Here is a 10,075-nt window from a genome sequence, read left to right as displayed (position 1 = left end):
AAGCTGGTCACCCCCTGCCTTCTGCAGGTGGGGACACACACAGCTTTACAGTAGCCCCATGTCCCTGCATCCCTCTCTGCCTGATTTGGAAAGAGGGGCTCTATGATGGAGAACTGCTTGAAGACCATAATGGCAAGACAGGCTCCCCTTTGTTTTTCACTTTCAATGATGCTGAAGTAATGAACTGCAACTGGCTTCAGTGCTTTTGTGTTATTTGGAAAGGTGTGAGACACAGGGCAGGGGTGGGGACTAGAGCCATGCGGCTCCTGACTTGTAGAGATGTGCACTATCCAGAGCCCTAAGGAAGCAGGGCTGCTCTCAACCCAGCTCTCAGCAGCCCAGCTGAAAGCAACTGCTATATTTTGACCACATCTCTACCCCTCAAAATCATTGACCCTGACCCTGCCAGGGTGCTGTCAGGGTGGAGGTATAATACACCACCACGTTGCCTGGAAGCTTAGAGCTATCCCCGGGTGACTCTAACTGCATTCAAGCCTGATGGAAAAGAAGTGAAAATCTGGCTTCCAGCCGGCGTGTGATCACTCAAAGGGAGGAAACACCCTGGAAGTCCATGTGACGGTGAAAAAAGAGTAACTGGAAATTAAGGCGGTGGCACAGGGGGGACTTGTACAGCGTGATCCCTGAGATGGTGGAATAAACGACGTCCTGTGGGCAAGTGGTGTTCCCGGGTCTTGTCTGTTATTTCAGACTGTATCCGGAGGGCAGATAAATGCCAGGCCCACTTCTAATTAAGGAAACTGAGGAAGGGAAATGTGAGTGGCTCATCTCGGAGGCAATCTGTTGGGAGGAAATGCAGCCGAAGGCTTCTCAGCTATCCCAGGCACAGCCTTGGATACCCAGCCCAGATCCAGCCTGGTGAGGTCCCCTGCTCTTGCTGCCTTGCTTGAGTTACTCTGATCTGGGAGCCAGTGCCAAGTATCTGGTGGGGAACCCATGCACGAGTGGGATGAACAAGATGACCTCACGGGTATTTTCCTTCCCTCTCACACTTCTATGACTCAAACACCCCACAGAGCTGGAGCTGCTGCCCTGGAGAGGTTTGGTTCATGCAGCAAGACCTCGGTGAGCTGGTCAAAGTCCTCTCCTCTCTAATGGCAGATGCTTGGAGGGCAGAGAGAGCTTAGCTCTGCGCTGCAGAGAGCACCATAGGTGTTCTCTCACATGCAAAGCCATAGAGAGGGAATGGGAGCCCCAAGCAAAAGAGATGCTGGTTTTCCTTCAAAACAAACCCTTAAATGAGGATTGTGGTGAGGGCTCCCCTCAGGAGGGGGGAGCCTCTGGAGGGATGCAGGCAGTCTGAGCCCTGCTAAAGAACTGAGTCATGGAGAAGGAAAACTTGAAGTCACCCTCCAGACTCCTCTGTGGTCTGAAGAGCTAGGGAAGAGTCTGACAGGGCGGCTGCAGCAGGCTGTGTGTCTAAGGATGACCTGCATGGCTGTCACGGGTTGGTGTCTCTACTGGCACTGGGAGGCAGGGCTCACCCTAACAGGAGGCACAGGATGCCAGGATCTTTGCTTGGATCCTCACAGATCACCCTCCCAACTGCTTTGCACTCAGGAGCACATTACAGAAGCACTATGGTGGGGTTGGGGTAAGGGAGAGGAAACAGAATTTCTGCTGTTGCCACAGCAGAGACAGACCTGGTGACAACCACTGCTTGACCAGCATTAGCATCGCACCTTGCTATCTTCTTTTGATCCTAAAGAAGATGGTATGATGCTGGCAGCAGCACCATTCCCTGGTGAGGTTATGGCCCTTTGAAACTGTCACTTGAAACGCCAGACTCCTCAGCTGCTTGGCAGCTTCACTCTGCGTATGGTGTGCCCCCTCCATCCTGGATATAAAACACCCTTCTGAAAAACTCTCACTTAGAAAAGCCTAGCACATGCCGGTATGTCCACCAGCACTGCGCCTGTGTAGCACTGCCCTCTGCTGTCGGTGGCTATGAGTAGAAACACCTAGCTTTTGTGTCACCCCAGGGACTGCTGGAAAGGCACAAAACTGCCCCAGAAGGATGCTGCACCCAGGACTGCTGCATGATCCCTCGGCATGAGAAGTAGCACCTGCCGGCAGCAAAGCCCTGGAACAGTCAATGCCTGCTTGGGCTTCCCCTTTCCCTTGGCTGAAAGCAGAAGTGGTGACTATTTTTGGTGCTGTCTCACTTCGGAAAGAGTCGTGCATGCCCCAGAGCATCACCCTGGCCAAGGCACCTTGCTCTGGGCAGAGGAAATGAGTAACGGCGAGGGTCACACTGCCGTTCCATGACCCAGCTCCAGCTGTGTGCCCCAGACCTCTGCCTTGAGGCTGCCTGGTGTAATAGGAGTTTCCTTCCACATGCTGGGCACACCGTGGGAACACGCATGAGGAATGAGTCTTAAACTGTCTTTTCCAGCAGAGAAACACTTAAGCAAAAAGCCTCCCAGTGATATATATATATATATATATATATATATATATATATATGTAACTTTGTCCTCTCCTCCATCCACAGTCCTATATTGCCTTTCCTTAAGCTGGACGAGCTCTGGGTGGGAGGATAAGAACACCAAACTGGACCCCAGAGCTGGCCCTCATGTTCAAAACTCTCCACAATGAAAGGCCTCTAGATGGGGCTTTAATGCAATATTGCTGCTGGCCTCTGCCAGCTTGCCATCGCTCCAGAACCTGGGAGCTGCTCACTTTTCAGCACCCATGGGGGCAAACGGTGTTGGTAATATGGTACCATTTCACCTCAGCCATTGGGGTAAGGGCATTGAGATATTCGCAGACTCTGGTGAATCGCGTGGATTTGAGGAAGCTCTTTGTTGGGTTGTATTTGACACTTCCCCCCTCCTGGGTTTGTGCATATGGATGCACACACAGTGCTTTTACACAAGGCTGTTTTGCAAAGGTTCTGTCAGGGATTGGGCAGAGATATTTTACCTATTAAAAACTGAAGCAGCCCCCCTGCCTCCCCCCCCCCCTTCCCCCCTGTTTTTATTCTGCAATAATAATAAATAAGTGGAACCCAAAGAGTTTACATGGTTCTGGGAATGCTGGAAATACCCCAGCTCATGGTCAGTGGTGAGAATAAATGTACCAAGCTCCCAGTGTCACTCCAGGGGCTATTCCAAGACAAAAGGTTCATCCCCATTACCCCACCCACTGCATGGTTCCTTCCATAGAGTATGGGGATCAGAAACATAAACAGCCTTGCCATAATTGTCCAAGGGTATCCCTGTCTCATCATGCACCCCGTTGTCACCTTTGCAGAGCTGAATACCTTAAACCCCTGGGGACAGAGGCTTTTGATTTCAGTGACACATACCTACGTGTCCTCCTGTTTCTGTCCCTGTGGGGAACATGGGCAGCTCAGCAGCGTGACACACACACACACATGCTCAGGAGGGAAAACTTTTTGTTCTTGGGTGGCAGCAGGTGCAGAAATTACCTCGAGGATGACGATGAGTGACGTCAGCTGACCTGGAACAGCGCTGACACCGGCACCAGCCCCAAAGGGCTGACATTTAGGGCATTAACTACTTCCCAGCTGGAGTGTCATTGTCCTGTCTGTGCTTTGGGGTCTCTGTGCTCCCCTCCACTGCGCTGGTGGTCGTTGGGATGTGTCACTCTCGCACAGGGCTCAGAGTGTGTGTGTGCTTGGAGTGCATGATGCCCGTGCCTTACCACATCCAGCCTTTGCATTACTTGCATGCTGCGATCAGCCCTTGCCCACCTTGCCTTTGCACAGCTGTCTAGCCCTTGAAATATTGAGCAGCATGTTTAACACTTGGACAGCCATCCAGCCCTTGCACAACTGCCCCATTCTTGTATGATGGATCAGCATTTGCACCTGCAGCCTTTATGTGACCACCCAGCCACTGCACATTTAATGTTGGCCTGACTGATTGGTGCCTGCATGTCTGGTCCATGCACAGCTGATGAGCCTTTGCTTATCCAACTCTTGCACAACTTTGCAGCTGCCCAGATGTGGCACATCTACCCTTTGTACAACCGCCTGACCCCAGCAAAGATGTCCATCCCTGGCACATCAGCCCTTGCACAATTATCTTGCCCTGGCATGTCCAGCCCTTGCATTCCCAGCACTGGCATGGCCACTTCTTTCACATTCGATCCTTGAACAACTGCCAATCTCAGGCATATCTAGCCCTTTGTATGATTGCCCTACTCTGGCAGATCTGCTCTTGCACACCCAACTCTTGCACGACAGCCCAACTCTCCAGATGCGACACATCTACACCTTACACAAATGTTTAACCTTTGCATGGCTACCCTCTCCTGGCAGATTCAACCCAACTCTTGTCAGCACAGAGCTGACACAGCCAGAGATTCCGTATGTGGCTGTTGCACACCTGGCTTCCCTAGCATATCCAGCCCTTGCACACACAGTGCTTGCACAACTGCAAGACCCTTGCACAGCTTCCTATCCCTGGCACATCCAGCTTTTGCACAAGCATCCCTTTCACCACTGCCCATTTCTTCCCAGCTGCCCATTTGTGGCACAAGCAGCCTTTTCACATCTGGCCCTTACACGACCGCTCAGCTGTGGCACATGCATTCCTTGCACATCTGGCCCATGCAGGACTACCCAGCTGCCCAGCTGTGGTACACCTAGCCCTTGCACAGCTGCCTGTCCTTTCCACAGCTGCCCATCCCTGTCACTCCCAGCCTGTGCACGTCCGGTCCTTGCCCTCCCGGCAGTGTCACACGCCCACACCCGGGGACGCCAGTGCCGGTCCCAGTCCTGACCCCGATCCCGATGCCGGTGCCGGTGCCGGTGCCGGTGCCGGTGCCGGTCTGCTCCCGCCCGGCTCTCCCCGCCCCTCCGCACCGCCCTGCACCGCCTCCCGGGGGCGGGTCCCCGCCTCCCGCCCCGCCTCCCCGCCGCTGCTCCGCCCCGGCCCGCCCGCCGCCGGCCGGGCGCTCGCTGCCGGCTGCGCTATAAGAAGCGGCGCGGGCGGCGGGGCCGTAGCGGGCGCGGTGGGGGAACGAGATGAGCAGCGCCGGCGCCGCTGCAAGATGCTGGATGGACACGTCCTGCTGGGATGGCTCTCCTCCTGCGCGCTCCTAGGGCTGCTCGCCTGCGCCCCGCGGCCCTCCGCCGCCTACTTCGGGTAGGTGCCCCGCGCCCGCAGCCCTGCTCTTGCTTCGCAACTTTGCCTTTAGTGGATTTTGTCCGTTTCTTTGCACCTTGTCCGTCCCGTCCGAGCTGGGGATGCTGCTGTTCGCCTGCTGACAGCCTCCGTCCCTCGGTGGGTGCGGGCATCCCCTCCCGCCGGCGCTGACAACAGCTCCGGGTGAGGCACCGGGCAGCGCCGTCCCGCGCTGTCCTGCCGCGGATGGTCTCCAGGGTTGCAGCTTGCTCGAGACTGCCGAGCTCTGTCCCGGGGCCACGGGTACAAGCCTCTAAGGGCAGGGAACGGACTGTCTCGTTCGGCCCTTTCCCGGCGGCGGCGGCCGGGAGGAGACCCGTGGTGAGGTGGCTCCACCGTAATGTGACAGACCCGAAAAAACTTTTTTCCTCTAATTTAAGCTCATACTTCAGCATCAGGTGCTAGGAAGCGAATCCAGGCATTATCCCGACGTCTTTATTAGTTGTTTGTTTGGTTTTTTTTGGAGGGGTGTGCATGGTGCTGTCACCAGCCCGGGACGGGACAAAACCTATTCTCGAAGGAGATGAGGGTCCCGTCCGGGTTTGGCGCGGAGCCGCTGCATCCCGCCGTGCTCACCTGTGCGCAAGGAAGGGGCGCGGCCGGCAGGGGGCGCTACCAGCCCGGCCCGCACCTCGCAGGTGGATGCCGCTCCCTCACCATCACCCGTGCCGGGACCCCCTTATCCCCATTCCTTGAGTTGTAGGAAGCCAGATAAACGCCGTCACCCACCCTCTTTTAAGCTCCCTGCAACCAGAGCGTCATTGTGAAGCCGTAGCCTTGTAATGGGTCTGCTGGCTTCCTTCTGTGCAGCCCTGCTCTTCTGGTTGGGCATCAGTGTAGCTGCCTCTTCGCTTGTCCCCCCTTTTGTTAAAAAGAAAAAAAACAACAACAAAAACCCCAACCTCAAACCCCCAGAATCTTGTTCCAAAATAGGGTCGGTTTGCTAGGGGAGTGGGATGCGAGCACCTGATGATGAGCTTTCAGTATAAGTTCACTCAAGAGTGAGGATTCTCGCTGCTTTTTGGGCTGCAGTGTTGTGACCGCTGGAAGGAGCCACTGGATCGGCACTGGAGAACGCTTTACCAGACCTGAGGTTTCCCCCCCTCTTTCCAGTAAAACAAATCCTGGTGTTGAGGCTTGTCCACCGCTTGTGGTCTGGCAAAGTTTTCCAAACAGTGCTACTTAAAATCTTCTGTTTCCAACTCAAGAACCATTTAACTTCCTGCTGCTGGGGCTGGTTTTCTGAGGAAACAGTCTCTCCTATGCATAGGTTTTTAGGAAAAACCCTCTTTTCCCCCAGCAGCACACAGGGCTGTGCTGAACACGTTAGCTCGTGTGTCTGCCGGAGACCACCAGCACTGCAGTTGTACTGTGCCTCAGGGACTGACAGGGCTTGTAAGGAGCTTGGCTGTAGCTTTCCTGTTAATCCATGCAGTGCTCGTATCTGCTGTAGGGCAGCAGGTAACTCATTCCAGTTGCTCCTGAGATTTCTCTTCTGGCCTTGTGTGGCTGGTGTAGGTATCAACTTGAGAGCAAACAGGTCAAGCCAAGGGAGTTGTACTGCTAGGTTTGTTCTGACTGCTTTGGGTTATTCTCTTGGTCTCAATACAACTGCTGTTTCTGATTTGAGACTCCCTCTCTGGCAATAAGGAGGGGAGAAGAGATGCTGCCAGAAGTGCACCCAGCCAGATGTGCAGTCCAACTGCTCCAGGGCTGCTGTGGTGCACAGTGAAGTTTGCTTATGCAAAGCATCCTGTTGTCTGGTAAGAGCCACAGTTGAAGGAGCAGCATCTGCTGCTAATCTCCTCTTTGTTCTTCCAAGAGGCCTAAAGCAGAGATTGCACTTGCTGAGCTGCTGAGGTCCTGGGGGAATGGGTGCTGCTGAGGTCCAGGGGGAGTGGGCAGTGCTGAGGTCCAGGGTCCCTGCTAATCCCTGGTGTGTGTGGAAGAGCAGAGCCCTTCTTGCTGTGGGCTTCTGTATATAAGGAAAGAAAAAATACCTGCTAAAAGCTGTATGATCCTGCAAGTGCCCTTTGAAGGTGGGTATTAACCCTTCTATGCTTGGAAAGGTAGTAAAGGTAGGAAAAACTGCTCCATATGAGGAATCATATCTGTTCATTCGAATACAAATCATTCCTAAAAACCAGGAGGCTTCACCCTTTGTTCAGGGGCTGAGCTGAAATACTGAAGTGGGCTCAGTTAATGTGGCACACTTTCTAGGCAGGGGAAGGGATGCTCCTTCAGGTCCAAGGCATCATCAAAGCCATCCCGATGCCTTTTTGTGGCCTGCTAGACCCTCTGCTCTCAGTGTTAATATCACTGTTGCAGGAGTTGGGGGGGTACAGAGTGTGATGGGTGGCTGTGTTAAACAGATGTCACACTGTAGCTGTAGCTTATCTGCTCTGTTCCACAGTCTCGTAGGGGATAGGGACAGCTGTGGATGATCCCTTCCCCCTTCATCCCTAATGTCTTATTTCAGGGAAAGAATTTGGTGTCTCTAAATGTGTGGCCTGGTGGGGAATTAATACATGGGGACAGAAGTTGGGCATGGTTACATGATAACAAGATTGTGTCAGCATGTAGTTATGTCTGTGTCTGTCCCACTGGGGCAGCTAGTGAGTGGGAGGGATGCTGGGGTAGGAAGACCATGGCTGGAGGCTGCTGCTTCTCTGTACGTCTGCATCTGGGGTTTGGGGTGTGTGTAGGGGAATGCACAAGCAACCAAAACCAAAAAATGCCCTCTGGAAGTGGAGCTTTGTGCATGTGATGGGAAGTGTTGGTGCAGATAAGGCCCTTGCTGCTTTCTTGCTCCATCTCTAAGCTGCCTGGTTAGGATGTATGGTGAGGGTAACAGTTCACTGCCTGGGGTAAAGAGAGGGATGGGCTTGTCCCATGCCAAGGGTTATGCTGCCAGCCTCTGTGCTGCTCCCTGTGTGTTGCTTTCTTCCTGCCTGGTGCAGAAGGGAAGCAGGTGCCAGCTTGACCTGAAGCTGGTACACAGTGAAGGACCTGAAGTGATGCTGATGATTAGCAGTGAGCAGAGCTGAGCTCCTATAGACAGCTGCCCAGGGGGGTTGCTAGCCCTAATAACTGGAAGGCAGCTGAAAGAGCCTTGCTTCAGGGATGTAATGATGATACAGCTCCTAAACCTTGTCTAATATAGGACTTCTTGATGCTGAAGAGGAGAAAGCATGCTTGAAAATCTGAGCAGGACCATGTGGCCTGTGGTAGGTTTGGAGTTGCCCATCAAGATGCCTGATGATGACTTTTTTTAGGGTAGGAGTATGTAAGGGAGACTGTTACTGGCTCAGTCTACACCAGAGGGGGAAGCATTGCCTTAAGATAAGCGTTAGCTGAGCCTGGCTTGCAGGAGATGCACTGGCTGTTCCGAAAGCAATCCTGCTTTTATGTTCAGCCATCTCCTCTGCAGCTGGGCTGTCTGAAAATTAATTAGCACCATATTACAACTGGCTGATGGGGTAGCTTGGAGCAGCCCCAGACTGACGGGATCCCTGAGAAAGCATTGCATTTCACTTCTCCTCCCTGCTCTGCTTTTCTTGTGCCTTAAGCTTTTGGTGCGAATACCTCCCCTCCCTCCCTTTCCTCTCGCAAATGTGGATAGGAAAATGGGTGGTGGAAATGCTGTAGCAGCATCTGGGGACCGTGTTGGATCTTGAGCTGCTGGACCTTAGAAGTGGCAGATGACAGGATTAGCTGTGCTGGGGTGGCAAGCGCTTCAGTCCTGCTGTGCCCTGGTGCTAGTGGTAAGGCAAACTGGCCTGGAGGAGCTTGCTGCTTTCCTGAGCTTCCTGGTCTGTGGATCTGAGCTTGCAACCTGTCCAGGTGATAAATCAACCCCCCTCTCTTTCTATGTGTTCTGATTTATAGCCTGATTTAGTTTTAATGTACCCCTCTTTTTCCTTGCTGGAAGAAGTGTTGCTTTCTGCAGATTGGGATTTGCTCTGCTTCCCACCAGCAGCAGGAGCCCCCTCTACAAACACTTGTCAAGACAGTAGTAAGGTTACAAGTGGCTCATGCTTACATAGTGTTTATATTGACAGATTGCAATGTTCTTCATAAATGTAACTGATCTGTACACTGCACGCAGGCAACAGGAACCCTTAAATGCTCGCGTGGGGGAGAGGGAGGGGAAGCATAGTTTGCCCTAATTTACCAACACATTACTATTGAGAGCAGGTTGCTTGCTGCACAGTGGGTTTTTTTTTGTTGTGGGAAGTGCAGTGTATTTTGGTTCACACTGGCAGGTGCAGAATAGGTACCCTGCTATGCTTTAGGTGCTGTTGGTGTAGGAACCCTGCAATTCAGGGTGTGATTTATTGCTAAAATTACTTGGAAAACACCTGAATACTGGACTTGAAGGGGTATTCAGGGGTTGAGGACTCTTGGGGAGGGTCAGTTAACGTGAGTTTCTGTGAGTGTGTGGCATCAGCTTGAATGTCATCTCCAATAAGAGCAAGCCCCCTGGCAGGCTGTGCTGCCTGTTTTCTCCAGCCTGTGGGCTACGCTAGGTGCTAACATGGCTGTTGCATATCATGCATTTCTGTACCTGTCACTTGATGGTAGTGTGGGGCCACGCACCCGCGGCTCCAACCAAAGCCGTGTGAACTTCCCAGGAAGCTGTTGCGTATCCAGGCCGCAGCGTGCTGGCTTTCCAGACGCGCCGGTCGTCTCTGGCGTGTGTGAGATGGAGCAGCTGGTTCTCAGCGCAACCCAAAAAAACAAAACCTGGGCTCGGGTGGCGAGGGAGGAATGCGGCACACAGGCAAACACAGCTGGAGTGTGAGAAGGCAGCTCCTGGGGCTGGGAGGGTGGCTTTGCCATCCTACTCGGTGGCATTCTGCCTTCTCTAGGCAGCGATGCTGGCTTTTAAGATGCTGGAT

The 10,075-nt window shown here is 53.3% G+C and overlaps 1 protein-coding gene across 1 annotated transcript in view; it reads left to right on the top strand.

Moving 5' to 3' along the window:
* Positions 1 to 4,980: 4,980 nt before the first annotated feature.
* WNT9A (Wnt family member 9A) overlaps positions 4,981 to 10,075 on the top strand; it is a 50,590-nt gene continuing 45,495 nt past the window's right edge. Inside the window, exon 1 of the mRNA XM_061354732.1 lies at positions 4,981 to 5,135. Coding sequence (XP_061210716.1) covers positions 5,041 to 5,135 — 95 coding nt within the window. The 5' untranslated portion in view covers positions 4,981 to 5,040. The remainder of the gene's footprint in view (positions 5,136 to 10,075) is intronic.

Source organism: Neopsephotus bourkii, unplaced genomic scaffold (assembly GCF_033783945.1).
Source record: "Neopsephotus bourkii isolate Nb327-2 ecotype Australia unplaced genomic scaffold, CSIRO-AGI_Nbou_v1 NB_745, whole genome shotgun sequence".
NCBI classification, from domain to species: Eukaryota; Metazoa; Chordata; class Aves; order Psittaciformes; family Psittacidae; genus Neopsephotus; species Neopsephotus bourkii.
This window is presented reverse-complemented; position numbering and strand designations above follow the sequence as displayed.